This window comes from Dipodomys spectabilis, unplaced genomic scaffold (genome assembly GCF_019054845.1).
Source record: "Dipodomys spectabilis isolate Male_0828 unplaced genomic scaffold, ASM1905484v1 ptg000003l, whole genome shotgun sequence".
In the NCBI taxonomy this organism is placed as follows: domain Eukaryota; kingdom Metazoa; phylum Chordata; class Mammalia; order Rodentia; family Heteromyidae; genus Dipodomys; species Dipodomys spectabilis.
The window spans coordinates 1687527-1715000 of NW_024870680.1; the positions used below are offsets into that span (position 1 = coordinate 1687527).

At 36.9% G+C, this 27474-nt stretch overlaps 1 protein-coding gene across 3 annotated transcripts in view; it reads left to right on the forward strand.

The window, feature by feature from the left end:
* The window catches only part of Grm5 (glutamate metabotropic receptor 5), a 506808-nt gene that overhangs the window by 370396 nt on the left and 108938 nt on the right, over positions 1-27474 (forward strand). For all 3 annotated transcript variants that reach the window (XM_042688901.1, XM_042688912.1, XM_042688921.1), the window contains exon 4: positions 26552-26798. In XM_042688901.1, the coding sequence (XP_042544835.1) occupies positions 26552-26798 (247 nt within the window). The remainder of the gene's footprint in view (positions 1-26551; positions 26799-27474) is intronic.

Genomic DNA, 27474 nt, shown 5'->3' on the forward strand with positions numbered 1-27474 from the left:
CATGTTGCCATGGTAACTATGTAAAATGGTTGTTTCCACACTTTATAGTTGGCCTAGTGTTTTGACATTTCAGTAATTGCTAGTGTCATAACCTTTAAAAATTGTAGATAGCGGGTACCCAGGCCAGATGCTATGAAATAAAGAAGCTGCTGTCTTCTACAGCTGTGATGTGTCACTGAAGTGACAAGAAAGTCTTCAAAGATAGGTCACTGAGGAAATGATGTGAAAGAGCTTGACCATTAAAAGATAATTTGCATTAATAAGTTATTATTAAGGCCTTGCCACACTGAACAATGCAGAGGTGGGATCCTAGGGAAATAGCTGATCTGCTACTTCATGGTATCTAAATTCTGGTCAGGAACAAAAAATAAACTATTAAAGCTAGAAAAAGTATTCATACTTTAACAAATGCTATTTGCCACTGCCAACTATTTGCCTCTTGGTATTATTGTCTTCTAGATGCTAGAGTAATAGCACTAAATAAAATAGACCAAATTACTTGCCTCCCTAAAGCATGTGTTCTCATTAGGGGGAGATACATCATAACAAAAGCAATCAGTAAAACTCTAGATAGATGGATAGGTAGATAGATAGAGATGTATCTATATATTCCTCAAAAAAATTAAAACAAGATCATTTTGTGATTGACAAAGCCTGCTTCTGATTGTATATCCAAAAAAATGAAGTCAGTATCTCAAAGGTCCTGATATAGATTGAGAGAGAGATACATAGATAAATAGATATAGTTTTATTTTGTATTATTTACAGTAATCAACATGTAGAAATAAGCTAAGTATCTTTCACAGATAAAGGGAAAAAGAAAATTATATATATATATATATGTGTGTGTTTATATATGTATGTATAGCTGTATATATAGTAACAGAAGCACAATTACATGATACATATGCACACACAAACATGCACCTATGTATGTATATACATATATGCATACATATAAATAATTTGAATTTATGTACATACATACAAACACAATGGAATATTATTTAGCACTTTTTTAAAGAAAATACTACTACTTGGGGCAAAATGGATGAATCTAGCATACTAAGCAAAATCAACAACAGAGAAAGACAAATACTACATGATTTTACTTTGCTATAAGTTATAAAAGGAGTTGAGCTTATAAATGCAAAGAAGATTGGTGATTTCCAGGGCTTGTGAGGTAAAGGAAATGGGGAAAAAATTGATCTGAGAGAGAGAGAGAGAGAGAGAGAGAGAGAGAAATCTATATAGATATCTATCTATATATTATATAGGGAGAGAAAAAGAGAGAAAAGGGATAGTCATTGATAGTAGAAAAATAAAGCAGGGTAATGAGCTTCAGAATGCTGAAGGGTGTAATTTAAGTATAGTATATAGGGATGACTTTACTGAGAAAGTGACTGTATGGAGTCCTAAAAGAGATGAGAGCATGTCATAGGTGTACATGGGAGAACATGATCCAGAAATAGGAATCGCAGTTGAAATCTAATCATAAAGATGTAACAACTGGGGGCCATTTGGGGGAGCAGAATAAAGTGGGGGAAGAGCACTAGCAGAAGGAGAAGAGGTAGAGCTTCATTGGTCATTACATTGAATTTGGCTCTTGAAAAAATAAAAAGTTGTTAGTGGATTTATGCAAAATAGTGGTTTAAACCAGAATATTTTGTGTTGTTTCAATTTTGGATTTTTTTGTTTTCAGTTATTGTCTAGTTTTGTTGCTGTTTTGGATGATATGTCTCTCTACCCACATGTTAAAGTGTTGCTGTAATGTGTAAGTCTATTAGTAAGAGTCATGGAAGTCTATGGACAGGAGTCATGTCAGTACACCAAAGGAAAACAGGAAACAAAGAAAAATGAAAGACAAGTGACAGGATAGCCTGAGAAAATGTGAAGGTAGAGCTGGAGCTGAAGTGATCTTTGGTCAGTAATCACATCATTCTAATCCATAAGCTATCTTACCTCTGATGGAGGTCTTGAATTTTGGCTAAAATATTCATAGACAAAAATGGACAGATAGTAGACTGAAAGAAAAGGCAATAGAGAACGGGAGGAGGTAAGACCGCAGCCAGACAATAAGGAATCACTCCCGCTTTCTCTAAAACCAGAGATTTAGGTTCCTGATATGCACTTCTCCCCAAAAGATCGACAACAACTATATAAACAAGCAGAAAGTCATGGGAACTGAAAAAAAATTTCCTAACTTGTACACATAAGGATGGAAAATCGAGCAAAGCTCTTCCCCATCTCCCCATCCCCGTCCAGCGGCGTGTGAAAGCGGCCTGGCGGCCGCCTGGGCCTCCAGGACACAGCAGCGGCCTGCAACATTCTGACGCTGACACCTCCACAACACCAGGCCGGACAGCGCAGAGACCAGTGAGGAGCCACCGCAACACCCAGGCCCAGAGAATTCCCACAGCACCACCAGTTCACCTACAACCAATGCAGCAGAACTGTGAGAGTGCCCGGCCGACCAGCGGCCTAATGTCTGAGCGAGGCCTAGATGCGAGGTAATGGAAGCAGTCTGGTAGTGGTTCAGTGGCAGGAGCAATCTGATGGTGGAAGCAGCCCAGCAGCCAAGCGGCAGGGGTGGTCCGGTGGTGGGATCAGCAGTCTGGACTCGGAGTGGCCCAGTGGTTGAGGGGTGGTTGCGGCCCAGAGGTGGGAGTGGTCTGGTGGCCAGAGCATGGCTCAGTGCATGTCCATTTCAGAGACTGGAATCTGATCCTTCCAGTCCCCACTCCAGACCTGACTAAGCTCCCTCCAACTAGCTCGGGGCTGAGTATACACACAGGTGTTTGCTGGCCCAGGGACCCAGTGTGGGCTAGCCTACCCAGTGTGAACTAGTCTAAGCCAAGCAAGGGCTGCCCCTTGTCAGGCGCGAACAGATCAAGCAGGGACCATGGCTCTGACAATCTCTGAACCCAAATGCCTAAATCACAACAGAGGATTACAAGATTCATGATCAATCAGGACAACAAACCAAATACAATAACCGACAACAATCCAGGGAGTGACTCCAGTGAGAATGAAGAAGAAATGGCAGACAAAAGAACAATTTAAGAAATGATGACAGAATTGGTCAATTAAACAAAAGAGGAGGTGCCAAACAACTTCAAAAGCACAAAAAAGAAATGACAAAGAAAATCCAAGACTCGGAGAAAGATATGGAGAGAAAAATAGACACACTATACACTTCATTAAAAGGTGAAATGGACACTATGAGAACTGATCTTGGAACCATAAAAGATTCAGTGTCCACAACGCAAACCACAGTGGAATCCATAGGTTACAGAATAAGTGAATTGAAATATAGAACTTCAGAAGTCGAGGATAAAACAGAGGCTCTAGAGCAAAAAGTCAAAAGTATGGAAAAAACACTCAAAACCTACCAAAGAGAAGTCCAGAAATTGGTGACTCAGCTAAGAAATCAAATGGATGAGGGGAAGAATTTATTTGTAAAGGTGTTGAGAACCTATTCAGTAAAGTAATAGCTGAGAACTTCTCCACTCTTAAGAGAGAACAATCTCATCTGCTTAACAGAAGCATATAGAACCCCCAGTAGACTGGATCCAAGAAGCAACACTTCTAGACACTTCATAGTAAAAATATCAGATATGAATAGCAAGGAACTGATTTTAAATGTCACAGAATTAAAGAAGGAGCTATATTACAATGGAAAGAAAATCAGAATCACTGCAGACCTCTCCACACAAATCCTCAATGCAAGAAGAGCCTGGAATGGTATAATCCAAGCACTGAAGATTAACACCTGCCAGCCCAAACTGATCTACCCAGTGAAGTATCATTTATATTAGATGGTGAAACCAAAACTTTCGATGACAAACAAAAATTAAAGGAATTCATTATCACTAAACCAGCACTACTAAGCATTCTAAAGGGATGACTAAAATCTGAAGAAAACAATCAAAGTCAAAAAAACATCAGACAAAAATCACTAGATCAATTTAGTAAACATAGCAAGAGGGAAAAAACAAAATATAGGAAATCAAGAAAATGTCAGGAAACATGAGACATCTCTCTATAATAATTCTAAATATTAATGGATTCAATTCTCCAATCTGAAGGACAGCAGATTGGATCAAAAATAAGATGCATCCACTGTTTGTTCTGTTTGGAGTTATTTTTCAGTTGATTAAAGCTTCCACGAATTATGAAATATGTCTTTTATTATTTACTTGTATGTAACATTTATTTAATAAAGATATTAATCTCTCATCTTAGATAAAAGAATTCAGATACAGACATTTGCACAAAATAACATACCTTAAATATAAAGAACCATCAAGAATGTCATAAAGGCCATCAAGCTAACTTATAATAGAACAAAAGGGCAATGGGAAGAAATAGGGATAGAATGAAAGACAAAAGCTGCAGCCAAGCCTTTGATTAACTTGACACACAGTTTAAATATTTGAGAACTAATACAACACAACTTACTTAAGTATTAAGCAAGGCTCTATGATGAAATCTTATTTAGGAAGATCTGATTATTAATTTTTATGTTATAGTAATTTTACCACTAATAATAAACCTAGGCCAAGCGTTTTCTTCAATGATTATTCCTTCTAATAGAATAGTCCTCAGATTCAGATACCACTCCTGTTAGGTACTCAGGTCATGATGTAGCCAAAAGGTAGTTTAGGTGCTCAACAAGTTAATTTCATTTCCCTGAGTCCTTAAGAAAATGTCGATTGCAAATCTAACTTGATATATCTGACTATTATTAACCAACATAGTTAAGTGATATGTGTCATTTATAGGCCTGCTGTCTAAAAATTCACGGATTATACTGGGTTTCCGTTCTCCTTTCTATATCCAAGTGACCGCAAGATAAGAATGTGTGGATATCAAAGTCATATGCAAGAAAAAGTTGGTTGCCTGAATCACTTGAAAGATTTATGATTGGCCTAAGAACTGTTGTGTGAATAATAAGTAATCTATTATGTTAAGCTATTGGATACTTGAAAGTTGTTAATTATCTTGACTTGCTACCTTCTGATTATTCCCAACGGGCAACAATTCCCAGGCTTTTTGCAGGATGTGTAAATTCCAGTCAACACCAAAATGACTACAAGAATTAGAAAAAATCTATCTGTTACCATGGTAACTCCCACTTGCCCTCTCAATTCAATTTATTTTTGGAGTTTATCCAGGGTATTTGAGCTGTGGCTTCCAAAATACTTCCCTGCTTAGTTTGAGGCATTATAAATATTAGAACAGACACTACATATAACCTAAATGGCACTTGATTTCTTTTCATTGAGTGATTTTGTATGATGTTATTTATGACACCTCTATAGTATTTTATTTCTCAAGTTATCACTTTTTAAAATATACATGAAGCAAGATCCTAAGCTAGAGTTATGAGTTATGTGGTAGGATGCGATCACTGCTGAACATTTGATCTCTTTAGGTATTTTAGAATTTATCTCGGATGCCTTTAATATTAGATTATACATGATAAGTAAAAAATAAATAAAATGGGGCTGAAGGGCAGTAAATATTAGGAATGAAGAGAATAATGTGTCTTGGGTACTCAATGCTTAATGATACAGTTAGCATTTTAGTTGAGTGCTGATTATGAGAAGAAAATTAAAGGCAAAGTAGTTATTCCAAACATAGTAACACTAAGCTTATTAAAGACCAAAGTTGAGAAAACAGAGAGGCGCTGGTGGCTCACGCATGTAATTCTAGCTACTCAGGAGGCTGAGATCTGAGGAACACAGTCAAAAGCAGTCTGTAAGACTCATAACTCCAGTTAACAACAAGAAAGCCAGATGTGGAGCTGTAGCTCAAAGTGGCAGAGCACTAGCCTTGAACAAAAGAGTTCAGGGATAGAGTCCAGGCCCTAAGTTCAAGCCACACAATTTAAAGAAAAAAAGGAAACAAACATAAGGCCCATCAAGTAATAGAGGATAAATAAGTTCAATCAGAGTAGATGTATCCAATAGTAATAGATAAAGCTGATCATTAAAGTTGGGAAAAGAAAAAAAAAATTAGAAGTGTGCATGCTAGACCATGATTTATGTTTTGTTTTTTTCTTGTTGTTATTGTTTTCCTGGAATCTAGGCTTAAACTAAATGCCCTGAGCTTGCTTTGTTTTTTCTCACAACTTGTACTCTATGGCTTGACCCACACTTCCAGCCCATCTTTTTGCTAGTTAGTTGGAAATAGAATCTCAGACTTTTCTGTTTAATTTGGCTTGGAACCAAAATCCTATAGATCTCAGCCTTCCGAGTAGCTAGGATTACAGTTGTGAGGGGTACATAACTGGATATTTCTCATATGTAATTTTTTTAATGATAGGAAGAAAATGTGTAATCAAAAATCACATTTTAAAATACCAATCTGAGTGCCTATTCAGATTTATTGGATAAGGGGAAGATTAGCATTGTATACAAAGAAGGAAAAAAAATTATGGGATTTTAGTTACTTGGAATTTGAGAGTGCTATGGAACCTACTTACTATAAGGAAAAATGTTGGGGTACACTTAGAAATGTCTTAGTGAAGAATATGAAACAGATTACTTTCCAATTTTTTAGATGTTTGAAAAAGTGTTAATAGAGGAAGAGGAAATTAGAAAATGTTCTAATAGGAATAATTCTCCATTAAAAATATAGTTCTACTTAAAATATTTCTAATTTGAAGTCACACAGACAGATGTGTGCAAGTAGAAGTTTTGCAGATACCTTCATGACCTGCAGTAATAATGAAGAATTCCTTGTGCAAAATTACTAAAGGGTTAGAAGACAGTATGGAAGCATAAAATAGTCAAAGCTAGATATGAATGAAACTGTTTCTAAGATGTACCTTTCAGATAGTAACTACAAGAAAAAGCAATATACTTTGGACCTTAACAGGTTCAAAAAATTGACTGATTCATGAGAGGTGGGTTGAGAGAAATCAAAAGAGGGCATGCTGAACACCTCAGAGCAATGTGGGTTTGGATAAGGTTTGACCTTTGATTTTATTTTCTAGCTCTGCAGCGTAATAGCTCTATGATATTGGACCAATTGCTTAAACTCTCCTCACTTCAGCTGTAAAATCTGGGTGGTATGAAGTGCCTCCTTCACAGAGACCTTAAGAGAACATGGGATGGATTTGAGGAAGCACTTAGCATTATACCTTAGTCATCCATAGACTGGAACTGGAAGGTCAGAGTTCCGGTACTGTCAGGTTCTGATAATGTCTCATTCCATTTCCTGCCTTGATGATGGACCAGACCCAGGTGTCTCTAATTCTAAAAACATAAATGCATCCCAAAGTTTCTGCCTTCTCTACTTTATTTTATATAAGCCAAACAATCTTCCAAAGCTGATGATTACAGCTTCATTATATGAATTTTGGAGAAGTTATATAACTCAGCCCATACCATGTAGTTGCTGGCACTGTTAGTAATATGCAATAAATTATATCATTGTTAAAAGTATTTTGTTAGTATAGTATCTTTCTCTGTGCATCCTAAAGCTTCAGAAGAAGTTAAAAGAAATTCTAAAAAAACAATTCAGATAAAAATTATATTATATTCTAATAGTATGTAAAAACTCACCCAATGGGAGTCACAAATATCTGTTGGTTACCGAGAAGCAAATCACAAGAGTTTCATACCTTTATAGATTATCTGGAAACTCTTTTGGCTACTAATGTTTTGTGTTAAAACATTTTGCATATTATCCTGTAATTAGCATATGTTGTATCTGAAAGAAATCTGGCAAGATATAAAATTTCATTTCAAAGTTCTTTTATGATTAGAAACATTTTATCTAGTCTCTGCTACGTGGCTTGTGACATATAGTGAAGGCTGACATTGCTCATGACACATTGCACTTACAAACTGACATGTTGAATTGAAACCCCCTTGTACAAGTACTTAAAGATAACCTTTTTTAAAAGAAAAAATAATAAAAGCGGAGTTTATCAGCCACTTTCTAACTTTCTAATCTTGGGAATAGTTCTGTATCTAGTCTAACCTATAAAACATGTTCTCAATTTACAGAGCATTTTTGGAAGTTATGATCAAGAAAATATGGATCTAGAAGTTTACTGTTTAGCTACCTGGTTAAACATGAGCCAAGAACATAACATCTGCTCTATTTCTCTAATATCTGCTGGGGCTCCCTGCCTACTACTTCTGAGTTCTACCTGGAATCTGTGTTTTTCTGAGCTGTTGTATTTAGTCCTTGCCTTAAACTAAAGGTTATTTCTTATTATTGGGAATGTGTTTTTGTTTGTTCTTTATTGTTATTATTGTAATTAATAAATCTCAACATTCCCTCTAGATTAATAAAGTACATGGTTCTTCCATACCTACTATTCTATAGATTAATGAGGGCACAATGCTGATGCTTAATAACCTTTAACCTTAATCTTGGTTTCTATATTTACCCAACACTCCTGAAGACAAGAAGAATTTGGACAGGTTCTAGGACATTGATAGATCACCTTCATATGGTGCAGAAGTACCATGGATTTAAACACTAGAGACATAAGTACAACCTTTTCTGTTTTGCCCAAGCATGAAAGGAGCTAACATGGGCACATTTTTACTTGCAAGCAAGTCATCTTCTCTCAGTGTGTCCAGGATCATAAACCAACTTGCCTACATGCTAGAAATCCTGGCTGTTTCCATTGTTGGTTCTAGAGATCTTTCATCTGTCCCTCATACAGCTGCCATGTCTTTATTTTTTTTAAGATTTGAATCTAGGGATAAGGATTAAGTCCCTTTGATTTTAAATTTAAGTTTATTTCATTTCAAATAATCATGGACTACATAATAAAAGTCATGATGATTTCACAATTCAGACATAGTCAGTGTTGGATAAGACTATATTCTTAGTGAATCTTGAGCAGATGTGTGATGATAGTCTCTATTCCTAGATCCCCAGCCCTAATACATTGTTATGGTTACCAGAGAGAGGACAGACATGAGCTCCTGTCTTAAAGAATTCTATCAAATGCCACTCAGCCACCTTCATGACCCAAGCAGTAGCCAAGGTAGAAAACAAGCTTTATTAATACTGTGTCCACACTCCAAAGAACTGAAGTCTCATAACCTCAAACTTTCCCTTCCAGTGTTCTCTCTCTGCATTATCTAGAAAAGAGAAACAAAGGCAAAGATTGAGAGTTTCCATGGGGGCAGTCCCAGTTACCTTGGTCTAAGTGATCATTAATTCCTGCCATTATCCCAGGAATGGCTGAGCAGAAGGTTTCTGCTGCTTAGGAGTATAGCTGTCATAGATGACTGTCTATTGTCATAGATGATCAATTTATGAGATAAAGTTTCAGGAGAGATCTGAAGGAGGGAAGAAAAAGAATATAATGCGAAGGAGAAACAAAATATTGTTAGCTGAGTCAGGGACTGAGATCAGTTCATCTTTGCTTCTAGCCCAGAAGAAAATGGAAATGTATGACATGTGGTAAACCACTGCACAAAGGGAGGTGGTTTAAAATCTGGGAAAGTTAGCTGTTGCTAGACAACATGTGGAAAGACTTAGCAAACAAAACTGTTGTTTTAATTAATTGTCTCACAGGCACTTGGCAAGTTTTCTGCAGTAAGGGCTCCCTTGGATCCTGACTTTTGCAGTTCCTTCTTTCAGATTCCATTTTGCCATTCTTCCTCCTTTCCATGTTTCTTGGTGATTTGAGAGAAGGCAGAGAAGAAGATATGAACAAGGTTTCCTTATACACTATCAGGCAATATTTAATTAACTTTCTTCAGCAAACAAAGAAAATTATGTTAAGTAAGCCAGGCCCAAAGAAACACAGATCTCATGGTTTCCCTTATTTGCAATAACTAGTATATGTCTGAGTCAAGCAGAAAAGGTCAGATAAGTTGATGTTAGAGGAATGAACCCCAAGGTAAGTATTCAAACTTTTTTTTTCTTTCATGCAATTGTTTCTAACATATTTATAAGATGATTTCTTTGTTGCTTTGTATGTCCTTCCCCCACGGTATAACCCATGCTTTCACTGTATTTGATGTTGGTATAATTTGTGGAGGGAAAGGGAAAAAAACAAATCATTTAACTAGGGATAGAGATGGACCCATTGCAACAATGAGATGTACAAGTTATTATGTCAAAAAACGAACTTTACAACTTTGGTGGGGGGAGGATCAAGTGGGGGGGGGGAGTATGGGAAGGGATGGGAAGGGGAAACAAAGAGGAGACAACAATGCTTGAGAAGAAATCTACTCGTTATCTTGTCCATGTAATTGTAACTCCTCTGTACGGTATTCTCACAATTAAAAAAAAATTTAAAAAAAAAAAAAAAACAAAGAAAATTCAGCTGGAAATTCTTTCTCTCAACTGAATCACCAGCTCCCAATAGCCCCAGGTAACAGGACAGTGTTTTCCCCTTTGAAATCAGCCTCCAGGGTGCCAGGGCTCCAGGAGAGAAAACGTAGGAGCAGTGAACTTAACATCTGTATTTTCTTTTTCAAATACTTTGGCTCAGGAAATCTTTAATCTAGGGCTGTGCTTTGGATTAAAATTAAATAATTTGCCATGGCTGGACTACAGCCAGGCAAAGAAACTCATAAAACACTGATTAGAGCCACGACATTAATTATTGTAAAAGTGAATACTTTAATTAGAACTTGCATAACCAGCTGATAACAGGTTGCTTTTCCAAATAACAATTTGACTCATGTCATGATTTGGGTTGCAATCACTGGAATCCAATTTTAGCTTGATTCCATTAAGCAAATTAAATAAATATAAATAAGTGTCACTATTTGGAAGAATATTGGACTCTATCAGAATGAACTTGTAGCTGGAAAACAAAAGTTGAGAAAGTGGACTGGCTCCTTAGACTTCCAAGAATCAGGAAGCTCAGCTTTTGGTAATTTCACCAATATCATTGCATTTGACCCAATGTCCAACTTCATTGCAAATGCATACTAGCATGCTTCTGTTTTACTTCACTTCAAGATTCCCAAGAGGGAACTTCCAGTTTACTGAGCCTTGCTTACATTTTCATTTACCTTCGTTCAGAAATGGAGAGTAGAGGAGGATAAAGTTACTTCAGCTTCCCTAATGAATGGATCAGATAGCCTTCTTCAATCTAAGCAAAATGAAGAGTTCATCAGATTTTGTATTCTAGGCAGCCAAACTTTGGAGATTAATAATTTAATTTAATTTAATAATTTAATTTAATAATTTGGGACAATATAAGTGGTCTCATTACTGTTATCATTACCATAATGAACATTTGATAAGCAATTACTTGTTTATTAGGCTCTGGGCTTACACTTTCTATATATTGGCATATTTTATAATGTGTTCCCTTCAGTTTTAAGATATACTATCAAGGTACTTTTATTGAAAATGGAAGAATTAATATTTAGAGGGTGTAAATTACTTTCTCAAGATTGTAGTGAATGGCTAAGCAATCTAAAATCTGTTGTGTGACTTCAAATATGATAAGCCATATGTATATTACAGAATTTATCTCTTAACAATTTTAAGACAATGTTATTGATTTTAGACCACTCTACATGTTTCACATTTGCTAAAACCTCTAGTGACCAAAACTGTTCTGATATGACATTCAGTAAGTATTTCTAGAATGAATATATGAATGTATAACAACAACTCTGGCAATAATGATTCCTAAAAATAAGGGAATTCTTTGTTTTTTCTTCTTTTTCCTTTTTTTTTTTTTTTGCCAATCCTGGGGCTTGAACCCTGAGCATGGACACTGTCCCTAAGCTTCAAAGTGAGTGCTCTATCATTTGAGCCACAGTACCACTTCCAGCCTTTTTGGGTTTTGTTTTGTTTTGAGTAGTTTGCTAGAGATAAGAAAGAATCTCATGGAGTTTCCTGCCAGGGCTAGCTTCCAATGGTGATCCTCAGATCTCAGCCTCAGAGTAACTGGGATTACAGGGGTGAGCCACCAGCACTAGGCAGGAATTCTTTCTAAAGGACAACGTCTCAATTCTAAATTTAGCCTTTGGGCCAGAATGAAGTTTGGAAAACTGGTCTAATCTAACTTCAAATTTATAGAATACAAAATAATATTAATCTGTAATAATCATAAAATTGTTCCTAGCTTCCTCTTACTAGTTCACTCAAATGATTCCCCCTTAGTTTTCAGATATTATTGATGTTGTTACTTTACAGATGAATAAACTCAGGCTCAAACAAATTTACTGGCTTGCCCAGGCAATAGCATATAACTTAGAAAGGAAGAGCTACAATTTAAATCTATGTCACTAGAATCACATTTGTATTATTTGACTGTCTGCTGTAAATGAAAACTTAATTTAGACCTTTGCAAAATTGTGTGAAATTGCAAATTCAGTCACTCACAAAGTATTCTTCAAGGAGATTTAGTCTACTGGTTTCTATTACTGGATCTTGTTTTCAATGCTTGGTGTTTAATATCAGTTCATTGGAAATGATACAAACCTTGTTGCATGGATAGCAGTTAAGTGGGACTAAGATGAGGAGGGGTTTTGTTTGTTTGTTTGTTTGTTTTTTCTGGAGAATGGTTTCTCACGTTCCTTTGTGATTCTTTATGTTAATATCACAAGGTGGCTGGAAATATTTTCATCCCACATTCAAGCCTTGGGTGGTTTACAGTTTGATGTGATTTTACTCTGTCATTAGATAAGTCTTCAACATATATGCACCTGTTTTCTTATGTTAAAAGCAATTAAGCTAGTCTGTTAGCATCTGTTAAATATCTGGTAATAAGGCTTTTTATGCCTAAGTTAGAATGCTAACTTAGCTTACTACCCATTATTAATAAGTCAAACTGTCTCACATCTAATCTCTCATTTATGCCTCAGTGCTACTCTCAGAAATTAGTGGGAATGATAATTGTCATTCTCAGGTTGAGAATGATGACATTCATTAGAGTGAGAGATGACAGAAAGCTATTATCCTACCTACTCAGGATATAGAAACCAGAACACCAAGTTTTGAAGCTAGCCCTACCAGTTTATCTGAAACACAGACTAACCTCAAAAGTTATCTGAAATTCAAACTAAACTGGAAGTATGGTTCAAGGGGTAAAGCGCTTGGCTACCAAGCTCTAGGCCCTGAGTTGAATCTACCCTCTTGAGAGAGAGGTAGAATGAGAGAGAGAGAGAGAGAGAGAGAGAGAGAGAGAGAGAGAGAGAGAGAGAGAGTCCTTGTTATGTTAATAAAAAAGGAAAATAGTTCCATATTTTAGAGGTCATCTATAGTATCCAATTAAACTGGGTTTTGAAATTCTACTTTATTTTCTTTCTATTGGTAATTTCCATGCCTTTTAATACCCACATTAGAATTTGATCCAGAACTTTTGATTCTGGTTCCCATCCTGGTAGAGGCATCTTCAAGGATGAATAACTTTGAAATGGACTTAGATTTGCATAATGGCTTCCCTCCAGCTATCTCTTTTGGTTGCCAACACTTTTCCTGGGGCTGTTCACAGATGTCTGCTTCCAGGGTGGAAAATGGGGGAAATAAGGACTTTTGATAGGGAATCAGAGAGAGTTGTGGAGTTTGGCTTTGGCCTCCTTAGATCACTGAAAGTTTGAGCAGGACCTAAGAAAATATGATGTATTTGGGGGAACATTGTTTGGACTGGGGTGAAAACTGGAAGATACTGGATAAGGTATTTTCCATGGGATTTGATATTATTTGGGAGAAATTTCCACATTGAGTCTATCTCGCACTGGTGTTGCAAAATCTGGTGTCTGGTTTGCAGGCACCTACTGCATTGTTTCTTTATGCCACTATGTATTTTGCCCTCTCAGAAACCAAATCATCTTTTCTAAGCAAAGGCAATAAAATTATGGTTAACTTGTATGTTTGTTGTAAGTGTTCAGTGAATTAATGACTATAAAACACCTGGCATCCAGCATCTGTGAGATACATGGTTTTCCCATCTCTTCTCCTTTAGTGACTGCCTTTGATATATTTCAGAATAGAAAAACACATAAGATACTCATTGTCATGGCTGAGAGATTGTTGCCAATATAAAGTAACACAGACTATAAAGAAGTTAGTGCTATTCCTATAGTAATTACCACATTTTGGTATTTTTTTTAAAAGATACTTTCTACATTAATCAAATCTGTTGTACTAGACATGGTTATGAATCATTTTGTGGCTGAATTCTTCACCAAAGTTTTATATACAGCAATGTAACTTTCTTTATTTAATCTTGTACTTCATTTCAATTAGAGTGCTTATTGTAAGAGATAGGGCTCCCATTTAGCATGCTTGTTATATTTAATTAGAAGTAAATCTTAATGGAGGCTAAATTTTTCTGTGCTGCTTCATGTTAGAAACTTAAAGTCCAGAAAATATTTTGAATAGATAAATATAATAGTTCTCAAATGTTTTAAAAAGTAGCAAGTGGTAATTTTACAAATACTTGTCTAGTCACCCCATGCATGTGAACTGTGCTGTCTGTAAAAATACCAAGCTGGTACCTGCCACAGAGAATTGACATCTGCATGCATGATCTCTTACTATCAAAATTCCATAAAAAAAAAAGAAAGAAAGAGAGAGAGAGAGAGAGAGAGAAAGAAAGAAAGAAAGAAAGAAAGAAAGAAAGAAAGAAAGAAAGAAAGAAAGAAAGAAAGAAAAAAGAAATATCATTTTAAAAAATCCTTTTCAAAATGAGGTAAGTTTGAAAAGAATAATTAAGTTTTGCCTGGGAAACTGTATTTTGGACTCACAGCCAAAAGACTGTATTTTAAAATATTAAATAGAGGGCTGGGAAGGTGGCTCAGTGGTAGAGTGCTTGCCTTGAATGAATGAGGCCCTGGATTTGATTCCTCAGCACCACACAAGCAGAAAAAGCCAGAAGTGGTGCTATGGCTCAAGTGGTAGAGCACTAGCCTTGAGCTGAAGAGCTGAAGGACAGCACTCAGGCCCAGAGTCCAAGCCCCACGACTGACAAATATATATATATATAGATGTATATTAGATAGAGATAAAAAAGCCACACATTTAAAAGGAGAAGGAGGAATAAGAAGAAGAAGAAAAAAAAAGAAAGCCACACATTTTCAGAAAACACCATGAAACATAGCCTAAAAAAGAATTGTGGCAACGAAAATGGACAGACAGGGTCGAGGACAGCACTCGTCTAGGAGTCAGGTCTTGTACTAAGAAGACTGTGATGATATGGTTTTGGCACACATTCTTTTAAATAATATTATAACTGCTCTCCTTCCTATCTCTGTTGCATTCCTTTTTCATTCACACTCCATATGGACGTTCCTCAAAATACTGTAATATGAATGAAAGAGATATGCTATCTGAAGGAACATATCCATTAGATTTGCCTACTGGCTGCTCATGGAGTTCATCATTTGAATTTAAAATTTGATGTTCTGCACGCAGAAGTATGCAATCCCTGTGGAGCTTCTGACGCTCCCGGAAGGAGCCTCTCCTTTCTGCAGCTGCTCCGCTCATTTGCATTTCAATATGAGCATTTAGAGGTCAACTGCCAGTATTCCAGACACAGTCAGGAACTGAAAACACTGCCCAAGAAACTAGTTTCTCTGCTGGCTTGGGCACAGCTCTGGGCTCCACACTGCTTGGAGGGGCACAGAGAGGGTTGGGCAAGTGACGCTGCCATCAGCTAGCCTCCTTCCTCCATAGACTCTGTCCCACTCTAGGTCACTCGTCTTTGTCTGAGCCCCGGAACCCAAAACAATCTTTTTTTCTTCTTTTTTTATCTTTAAGGAGTGGTACAAAGGGATTTCAATTCCAGAAGTTAACTTATGAGTACAGTTATGAGTACAATTTTTGTTGATCAACATCACTTCTTTCTTGGTTCTCTCCCATCTCTCTCAACATATTCATTCCAATCATTTATTTCATTAATCTTGTTTATTTATTTGTTTTTGCCAGTGCTGGGGCTTGAACTCCAGACCTGGGCGCTGTCCCTGGGCTCCTATTGCTCAAGGCTAGCGCTTGACCACTTGAGCTACAGCACTGCTTTCAGCTTTTTCTGTGATTAATTGGAGATAAGAGTCTCACAGACTTTCCTGCCTGACTTGCTCCAAGCCCCCATCCTCAGATCTCAGCCTCTTAAGTAGTTAGGATTACAAGCATGAGCCACAAGCACCGGGTTTATTTCATTATTCTTAACATATGCTCCTACCTGAAACTATATTATAACACTTGTTTTCTGTCTGGACCACTCACTGAATGTTTGTTGGATTGTATATATAGTAAGTCTGTATGGTCTTAATACTTTAAATTTAATAATTTAATATTAAATAACAATAATGTAATGGTTCATCATTATATTGATAGTGATAAACAAGAGCAATGTGAGCCCTCCATAGAGTGAATTGTCTATTCCAAACAAGTATCAGAATCCTATGATAGATTTAGAGGCTTCTGTATAAAGGTAGGTGTTTAATAATACAAAATAAAGGAAAAGATTGTCCCCTATAAACTAAGTGTGCAGATCTGAGATGAACATGATGATTTTAGCCTTCATGTTGATAATTCCAGTACATGGCAGAAAGTATCTCATGCACAACATAACACAACTTGTGTATAAGATTAATCTTGGCTTGGCAAGGAGGCTCTACTCTCTGTCCTCTCAGGAAATAAAGGAGAGTGTCATCCGCTGTGTATAACTAAAATACACTTGTCAAATTGTTAAGGTATGTGATAATTCAGAACATAAATAGTAGAGATAACTTGTTTTGGTGCAATGTGTTGTTTTTTTTCATTTCAAAGTTAGAGTAGAACAACCCACCACCTTCTTACAGCTTCTTATAGTCACCTATTTAGAAAAGGCTGCAAATATTCCCTATACCCTCCTTCCTTGTATTCTCCTCTCACTGGTAAGTGGATGGAGAATAGTAAGCACAATCTGAAAATATTTTTGTGACTCTACTAGGACTAACAAAAGTAATTAAACTGGTGGGTTTTTTTTTCCTTCACAGTCTGGCCTATGCCAGATTATAATGGCTCATACCTGTAGTCAGAATTATTCCAGAGGCTTAGATCAGAAGATGGAGGTTTGAAGCCAGCCCAAGAAGAAAACGTCCATGAGATTCTTATCTCTAATTAACTAGCAAAAAGATAAAAGTGAAGACATGGCTCAAGTAGTAGAGCACCAGCTTTGAGCAGGCAAGGGAGGGAGATAAATGGCAGCACCTAGACCTTGAGTTCATGTCCCAGTACAAAAAAAGAAAGAAAGAAAGAAAGAAAGAAAGAAAGAAAGAAAGAAAGGAAGAAAGAAAGAAAGAAAGAAAGAAAGAAAGAGAGGGAGGGAGGGAGGGAGGGAGGGAAGGAGGAAGGAAGGAAGGGAGGGAGGAAGAGAGAAAGAAAGAGAGAAAGAGAGAGAGGGAAAGAGGGAAGGAAGGAAGAAAGGAAGGAAGGAAGGAAAGAAGGAAGGGAGGAAGGGTGGGTCAGGAGTTTTCAACCAAGTTGCTGAAAGTATCTTTAAATCACAGCTCCTTTGCCACTCATAATGAAAATAGCATTACTTAAGGAATTAGGAGAGAAGGAGGCAGGGGCAGCTGCCACCAACTAAAGTTATATCTTTTCTAATGTCCTTTTTCTCCCTTGTGGACTTAGCATCTTCATCTGTATAATGAGTTTATTAAGCCAAGTTAGAAGCCACAATCTCAGATGAGTTCATGGGAAAGAAAGATGATATAGAAGAGGAGAGAGTTCTTATTTATTATGTAAGACTATGAAAATGGAGTTTTCTATCTTCTGATTTTTCAAAATGAGTCTTCATAGATGGTTATATGAAATTTCTATAAAAAGGATTTTGGTCAAGCAAAGTATATCTAAAAGTCAAATTCAGCCCAAAGTTATCCTTTTTCAAGCTTTCCACTAGATAGGCTCTAAGTCCCTTGCATCTCGACATTTTCTAACACTGCTTTGTTAACAGACTTATTTCCTTTGCTTAATATCAACTAAGCTCCAAAGTTCTGGTCCCAAGATGAATTAAGAACATGTTTTGTGGGCTGTAAAATTAAATTGTAATCACAGGTTGGAAGGTTTCAGTTTCTGCTAATGTTTTCAGAGACTTCTGATTTGATTATGCAACACTAAATTTGGGCTTGAATATTAAGTACTATAAATCAAAGATCAGTTTTGAATAAAGGAAAATGAAAGGAAGAGCCACCATTCCGTTTTTATTTCCCCTCTTCAGACAGTTGGAAATAGCTGGCAAGTTTGGGTTGGCACATAACCTTAGCCCAGGCTGGTCCTGGTTTACAACCTGCCCCCCAACCCCCACTGAAAATAATCCTTGAACAAAGTAAATACTACTAAAGGAAGTCCAATTCTTTCAATCACTAACATGCCAACTAACTAACATACCAACTCTCTCCTAGAGTTTAGTGGGTGAGAAAGAAGTCTGGGTAAAACAGACCATTTTATTTTGCACACTTGGCCTTCACACTTTGCTTAATGAGATGTAATGCCTTGAGTCTTCACAAGCTCCTATTACTAAATCTGTTCCTGAAAATGCTCAGGATGATTTTATTTTGTTACTTTATTTTTAAGGACAAAGATTTTATCTGTTTTGTGTTTGTGTCACCCAGCAGAGTCTGAAACACAAGAGGGATTCAATAAATATCCTTTTAACCAATAACTTAATTAATCTTTGAATGAGTCAATGAATAAATTAACTAATGAGGCAGAATTTCTCTCCAGGGCCAAAGCTACAAGAACAAAGGAACTGAATGTAACTCTTTGAGTTCTATTAAGCCATCTGAAGGGAGATTATATAAACCAAACAGGAACAGAGAGTTTAGAAGTGCAAATGGAAAACCAGTAAAAGTTGATGGATCACTAATGTCACTTGTAAATGATCATGTACATTCCCTTTCAAAATCAACCATTCCCTTTTAATATCAACCTACATTTCTGGAATTTTATTCATCCATCAAGAAAAATAGTGTATGGCTGGGAAGGTGGCTTAGTGGTACAGTGCATGCTTACCATACATGAAGCCCTGGGTTTGATTACTTAGTACCACATAAACAGAAAAAGCTGGAAGTGGAGCTGCGGGTCAGGTAGTAGGGTAGTAGCCTTGAGCAAAAGAAGCTCAAGGACAGTGTCCAGGCCCTGAGTTCAAGCCCAGGACTGGCAAAAAGAAGAAAGAAAGAAAGAAAGAAAGAAAGAAAGAAAGAAAGAAAGAAAGAAAGAAAGAAAGAAAGAAAGAAAGAAAGAAAGAAAGAAAGAAAGAAAGAACAAAGAAAGAGAGAAAGAGAGAGAGACAGGGAGGGGGTGGAGGGAGGGAGGAAGGAAGGAAGAAGGAAGGAAGGAAAGAAGGAAGGGGAGGAGGAAGAGGAGGAGGAGGAGGAAGAGGAGGGGACATGTTTTCCCTCATATGTGGAAGTTAGTTCTAAAGTATAAATATATATAAAACATATATGCATATGATCTTTCATATACATTTATACACAAACATACTGACCACAGTATGTATGCTGTACATGGGGAAAGAGTAAAATGGTGTATTTCCTTTAAACAACTAATTTACAGTTTAATCAAATGAATACCAGGAAGCTGAAACATGTTGTCAAAGGGAGGAAAGGTCAAGGAGAGCCAAGAGCAGAAAAACGGACAGAAGAGTGGTGGGTGAATACACCTTAATATGCAATGTACATATGTGAAAAGGAAACCAGATAATTTGGGGGGGGGGCAGGATTGGGTGAGTTTAGGATAGATGGGGGAGGAGAATGGAAAGAATGACATTGATCAAGATACACAGTATTTATAAACTGACTTCTTGAATTGAAATCTCCTTGTACAACTACTTACAGATAATTTTAATTTAAAAAATAAAATAAAAGCTGATGGGGCTGTAATATCACTTCTACTTGAATCAAGCAAATTCTCTCTCAGTATCATTGCAGGGTTCTCCAAATTTTATTTATTTTTTTTATTTTTTTTTTTAAATTTTATTTTATTTTATTTGAGAACATAGTGTACAGAGGGGTTACAATTACATGGGCAGGATAATGCATACATTTCTTACCAAGCATTGCAGCCTCCTCCTTTGTTTACCCTTCACCTCCCTTCCCAGCCTCCCCCCTCCCCCACACCCAATCATAACGCCCCCCCCCCCACACCGACATTGTAAAGCTGGTTTTGACATGACATTTTGTACTTCTCATTGTTGCAACAGGTCCACCTGAATCCTTAAACGACTTGTTTGTCCCCGTCTCCTCCACATGTTATACTGACATCAAATATAGTGAAAGCGGGGGTTACACTGTGGGGGAGGAACATACAAAGCAACAAAGAAATAATCTTATAAATGCGTTAGAAACACATGCATGAAAGAAACAAAAACATTAAAATACATATTTGAGGGTTCGTTTTCCTAACATCACATTCTCTGACTTTTTCCGCTTGACTCATACCTATACTAGATATTGCAAATAAGGGAAACCATGGGACCTATGTTTCTTTGGGCCTGGCTTACTTCACTTAATATAATTTTTCCCAAGCCTTTCCATTTCCTAACAAATGGGGAAATGTCATTCTTTCTGATGGAGGCATAGAATTCCATTGGGTATATATACCACATTTTCTTGATCCATTCATCTACTGAGGGGCATCTGGGTTGGTTCCATATCTTAGCTATGGTAAATAATGCTGCAATAAACATAGTTGTGCTGGTAGCTTTAGTGTGGTCTTTTTTGTAAACATTAGGGTAAATGCCCAAAAGTGGGATTGCTGGGTCATAGGGGAGTTCTATGTAAAGTCTTTTGAGGAACCTCCATACTGCTTTCCAAAGTGGTTGAACAAGTTTACATTCCCACCAACAATGAAGTAAGGTTCCTTTCTGTCCACATCCCCTCCAGCATCTGTTGTTAGAGTTCTTGATTTTTGCCGTTCTAACTGGAGTGAGGTGATATCTCAATGTTGTTTTGATTTGCATTTCTTTTATGGCTAGGGATGTTGAACATTTCTTCATGTGTCTATTGGCCATCCTTCTTTCTTCTTCAGAGAAGCTTGTCTTTAAGTCTTTCGCCCACTTACTTATTGGGCAGTTGTTTCTTTGAGGATTTGTTGTTGGGTGGTTTAATTTTTTGAGTTCCAAGTATATTTTAGATATGAGACCCTTGTCCGTTGTATGGCTAGTAAAGATCTTCTCCCAATCCGTGGGCTTTCTATTGATCTTGCTAGCTATGTCATTTGCCCTGCAGAAGCTCTGCAACCTTATGCAATCCCATTTGTCCAACCTTTCTTTGATTTGTTGTGTTTCCGGGTCTCTATTCAGAAAATTTCGGCCTGAGCCGAGGAGACCCAGGGTTTCTCCTATTCCATCCTGTAATGTTTTCAGAGTGTCTGCTTTGAGTTCAAGGTCTTTGATTCATTTGGAGTTGATTCTGGTGCAGGGTGATATATAAGGATCTAGCTTTAGTTTTCTGCATGTAGTTAACCAGTTTTGCCAGCACCATTTACTGAAGAGGCTGTCTGTCTTCCATTCTATTGTTTTAGCTCCCTTATCGAAGATTAGATGGCTATAGGTCTGTAGGTTCATTTCTGGGTTTTCAATTCTATTCCATTGGTCCTGAGGTCTGTTCTTATGCCAATACCAAGCTGTTTTGATTACTATGGCTTTATAGTAGAGTTTGAAATTTGGTATTGATATTCCTCCAGCAGTGTTCTTTCCGTTGAGGAGCGTTTTTGCTATTCGGGGTCTTTTATTGTTCCATATGAATTTTTGGATTGCCTCTTCTATTTCCTTGAAGAATGAGGGTGGAATTTTGATAGGTATTGCGTTGAATTTGTAGATAGCCTTGGGAAGTATTGCCATTTTCACGATGTTAATCTTTCCAATCCAGGAGCATGGGAGGTTTTGCCATTTTTTAAGTTCTGTGTTGATTTCCTTTTTCAAGATTTTAAAGTTTTCATCATAGAGGTCCTTCACTTCTTTAGTTAATTCCTAGGTATTTTATTTTTTGTGGGGCTATTACAAATGGAGTTGCTTTCCTAATTTCAGCCACACTTTTCTCATTGTTGGCATACAGAAAAGCCATTGATTTTGGGGGATTAATTTTATAACCTGCTAATTTGCCAAAGTTTTGAATCAGCGTGAGTAATTTGGGAGTGGAGTCTTCGGGATTCCTTAGATACAAGATCATGTCGGGTTCTCCAAATTTTAAATAAAATGGTATTTTCAAGTTCTTTGTATCTTAAGAGAATTTTTTAACAGTAACTCACTTGGTTGGCTTTTGTCTATAAATATGCACCTTCCTTCCACAAGGCTCCAACCTTTGTAGAATTCACCAATCTTAGTCTTGGACTGAAGCAGTATTGTGCCACAGGGTTTAGTTCTCAGAACTCTGATATGCTGAGTAGGGTAAAAACCACGCCTGTATAACTCAGTGGGACCTAGGAATTCATATTCAATGACACAGATCATTTCGCCATGCTCCCCCTTCTATGTTCCTTCTGACCTCTTCCAGGGTCCAAGCTCTCCCACCTACTTCCTCGTCCTCTGGCAAGAAAGAGGAGATTCCAGTTTCTTCCTCGGCCTCACATTCTCTGTTCAGCGTTCTCTGTTCATGTTACTTCACTGAAAAGGAGGAGATGAAAGTGAGATGAAGCTAGAAAAATGAAAAATGAAGAAAAACCACCAGGGAAGTTCTTCAAAAATCATGAGGCACACTTCCTTTGATCACAGAGAAATCTCACCTTTAGAATTATCAGTGCCTTCTCAGCCTCCGTGGCATTTGTCTCTGTAATCTGCTATCATTACCTTTACAGGGCAGAGTGGGCAGAAAACAAAAACATTTTTTTCTCTGACTTCTGTCAATTAGTTTATCAAATATTGTCAGTTTAGAAACAGACAACAGGTTTGCTTGGATCCTTTCTGCTTTTACCTTTTGTACTTCATTGAGTTCAATTTTTAAGATATTAGAGGAAAACGAATCTAAGAAAGTAACCTGAAATGACTTGTTACCTTTCTGTTTCTTATTCTGGTGGTCTAGCCATTCTGTCCAAAGAATCCCGTTACATTCCACTAGAGATACTACATTACTCTTCTACCATATTTACTGGACCACAACTTTCCTGTAGTTTTCTCAGAAGGGAAAAATACATGGGATTTACAAGGATGTACAAGTCCACCTAACAAATCCTTTTGTAACTTGGAGATGTTTAGTCATGATTAAGTGAATGCCATTCTACAAATAAATGGTTTATAGTAAACTAATTTGTTCATCTGAGAACCAGATGAAGTATTTTGGGACACTCTTGAGGATACGCTGTTAGGTATCTGGCCTCACTCTTGTACTCAATATACGTTAGTAGTGCCCGTCATATGTCAGGTGCCATTGAGGTACAGGGGCTACAACAACAGTTGTGAACAACAAAGACCTTTGTCCTCAGAAAGTCCAAAGTGTCCCAGAAGCCAGGGGCAGAGCACATCCACAACACAAGACAAAGCAAAGCTTTAATCCTACATCAAAGGGAGAACTGCAAACACACAATTTCTGTGTAGGATGTTTTTAGTGTTAGGATGAAGCCAGAAAAAGAAGACCAGAAACCTAATCCTGGGGTAGTGGAGAGTCATGAACAATCTCTAATTACAGGAGTACTAGAATACAATGGGTAAAAATGAAGAAATAAAATGAAGCCAGAGTCATAAAATCATCTATAGATAGGGCAGGGTTCTTAGGAAGTATAATATTTCATTAAACAAATGGAAGTGACTGGTTTTAACTGAGTAACTAACTGTGATTTAGAAGGATATTAAGTATCTACATTCAAAATATATAAGTAGGGTACTTCCATGGTTAGCTCTGTCATATATACAAGTTAGAACTAATATAGAAATACATAAATAAACATATATAGATAATTTATATATCTATCTATATAGGTAATTATTATATAGATAATTTATATATCTATGTGATTATATATTTATTAACAAAAGTAATATTTCAGAAAAAAGATAATTTTTTAAGTTTAATTTTGAAATATAGATATGCAAGCCGGGAGCTGGTGGCTTACGCCTGTAATCCTAGCTACTCAGGAGGCTGAGATCTGAGGATCACGGTTCAAAGCCAGCCTGGGCAGGAAAGTCCGTGAGACTCTTATCTCCAATAAACCACTAGAAAACCGGAAATGGCGCTGTGGCTCAAGCGGTAGAGCACTAGCCTTGAGCTGAAGAGTGCAGGGATAACGCCCAAGCCCAGAGTTCAAGCCCCAAGACTGACAAAAAAAGAAAGAAAGAAAGAAAGAAAAAATATAAATATACAGGTACTTAAAAATTTTAGGAAATTCTGAAAACCCAAGGTAAGATTGTAGGAATCCAAGCTGAATAAAGTACAGAACAAGCTCAACTTCTTATCAAATGTTAAGGTTGCTCTGTCTCAGGAAGTCTGAGAGGTCCATTAGATTTCAGAGTCTGCAGAGTATACTTCTTGTGATCACAGACTCCAGATATAGATGTTATAATCTACTGCTTAGTAGCTTTGTGACATTAGGTAAATCACTTCATTGCTCCATGGCTGATTCTCTCCTAAAATAATACACACTTCATTGTTTTAGAATTAATTGATCAACATCTGCATAGCATTGAAAATAATGCCTAGCACTCTATTAGTGTTGGGGAATCCTCACGGGGTGTGGTATTTGAAGCATTGAAAAAAGGAAAGAATTACAAGGTGACTAAGGGTAGCAACTTAGAGAACAAAGAAGTCTTAAAGGCATAATCAGCAAATCATCAAGGAATCTAGTATCTGAAAAATATCTAACCACTTAATCACACCTGTGCTATTTTCAAAATGTGTCTTCATCTTCTCTATTTCTGTGTCTATGAAGCAAAGCTGCTAATATCTTTGGTCTGATCTATGGCATTTTGGTCAAGTTACTTATTAAAAGTCAAACTGCACTTTTGAGCCGCCCCCCTACTCCTACATCCTGTCTATTTCTGACTTGTTAGGCAATGGCTCTGAAAGCCACCAGTGCAAACTTAAGACCTGGACTGATCCTTGATTCTGTTTTTTCCCCTAAGTACTCCACACCCAATCCATTAGCGCATCCTGTTTATTCTGCTTTTAAGACATACTGGACAAAGCTGCCATACTTCCTCTGAATTCTATTATAGCATTCCATACATTTTTTGCTCCCTTTTTGATGCTCATTTCATTTTCCAAGAAACACATTTTTTAATGTAACCCGGCAAATACTCTAAAGCTATACAGCCTCTACTATTCTCTTACCTTACTACCTACAGGAGTAGGTAGTAAGAATCTTATAGATTTTCCTTCCTAGGCTGGATTTAAACTTCAATCCTAAACTATCAGCCTCCTAAGTGCCCACCTAAAATTGTTTCTTCTTATTGCCTCTGGTTCTAAATCTGACAAGTTATGGCAGTACATTCCATAACGGTTGAAGATCCATGAAAGTAGTTAATTTCAATCTCTTTCTAAGATTCAGTCTCTTTTTTAGTCCTCAAAGATGATACATGATGCATATGCACCACGGCTGCCTCTGCTCTCCAACATACTTCCCTAAATTGATTGAATTTGGAAAAGTAGATCATTCATAATACAGCTGTTAGTTAACAAGTTTCTTAGAGTGGAGAATCCATTCATCTTTGGTTTTTCTCTAGATTGTCAATTACACACGGTTTTATGTATACTGTGACCTCAACAAATATTTATTTAATTAATGGGATTTGATTGTTACATTTCATAACTTCCAAACAGGCCAATTTATGCTTTGGGCCTAAAAGCAATGAGTAATACAAAGATCACATAGGTAAGTTGAAGCCATATGACAGAAGATAGTTGATAGATGATAATTTGCTCAGCAAAGAGGAATTAATAGTTTGGAAATAGAACATTTATTGGGGATTTCTGAACCAATAAGGCTAACTATCATAGAAGACACCAGAGAAATGAATCTGACCTTTGGATAAATTCTGTAGTAAAGAAATGCAGCACCCTTCTGAATCTATTCCAAGGTTTGATTACTGCAAAAAAAAAAAAAAAAAATGTGCTTTGCTATTGTAGGGAATTCAGATTTTCCTCCAAGATTTAGAAGCAAAGCTTGAAAATGTTTGTTAGGAACAATATATTAGCATCTGTTCATTTTCTCTCTTTCTTTATTGTTCTTTCTTGATTTTCCTTCCTTCCTTCCTTCCTCTTTCCTTTCTTTCTTTCTTTCTTTCTTTCTTTCTTTCTTTCTTTCTTTCTTTCTTTCTTTCTTTCTTTCTTTCTTTCTTTCTTTCTTTCTCTCTTTCTCTCTCTCTTTCTTTCTCTCTCTCTCTTTCTTTCTTTCTTGTATTTTTTTTTATTTTCTTTCTAGTAACTCAAAGCCTCGGCACAGAACCTTAGCTTAGAGCTGGGGCATTATACCACTTGAGCTTTCTGACTTTTTGGTGGCTAACTAGAGATAAGAATCTTACGAATTTTTCTGCCTAGGCTGGATTCAACCTTCTTATTGCCTCTGGTTCTAAATCTGACAAGTTATGGCAGTACATTCCATAGCTGTTGAAGATCCATGAAAGTAGTTCATTTCAATGGAATTAAATTTCAATATTTATCCTGATTTTGTTTCCCAACAGGTTCCCTGACTCTCAGAACACATCATGTTCAAGACTCTAAAATGGGGTTTGTGATCAATGCAATCTACTCCATGGCCTATGGCCTCCACAACATGCAGATGTCCCTGTGCCCTGGCTACGCGGGACTCTGTGATGCAATGAAACCAATTGATGGGCGGAAACTTTTGGACTCCTTAATGAAAACCAATTTCACTGGAGTTTCTGGAGACATGATCCTATTTGATGAGAATGGAGACTCTCCAGGAAGGTATTGTTATGATTCTCCTCTATTGACAATACAGCCTGAACAAAAACACTCTGCATCCTGAGTTCCTCTCCACCCTGGTTATTGATGCTTCCTAGTGATATTTCACTAGGGCTGATATCTTAAAGTGAGCAAAGACAGAGATTGAGATATCTCAATCAATGTGACCAACCCATTGATGCCTATGACCCAAATGTACTTTTGAAATTTTCACCACATTCCAAAGACCACAACTTAGAGGCAAAAGCCTCAATTTATTATAGACAAACAGAAGCTGTCTCTACGGTTCCTTAGTCTATGTTTATCATGTTATTTCCTATACTCTACACCTTCTTGGGTCATAGAACTATTTTGAAGTAGGAACAATTCAATTTTCAGATAGTCCAGAAAAAGGGCCAAGATACTCTTAGATTATTATGAGTCATAACTCATATTTTATTTTGTTATCCTTCAGCTGAATGCCTTTCTCCCTAACTGAGCACTAACTTACCTTTTCTCTGAAATTTTACTTCTCATTATTTATAGGAAGGTAGTAAGAAATATAAAACTTATAATGGTAGGTAAGCCTTTAGAAAAAAATCATTAGGCATCCAAAACCATAATTATTCACATCTATTACATACTCTCAATTCTTTTTTTATTTAATTTTATTGTCAGGGTGATGTACAAAGGGGTAACT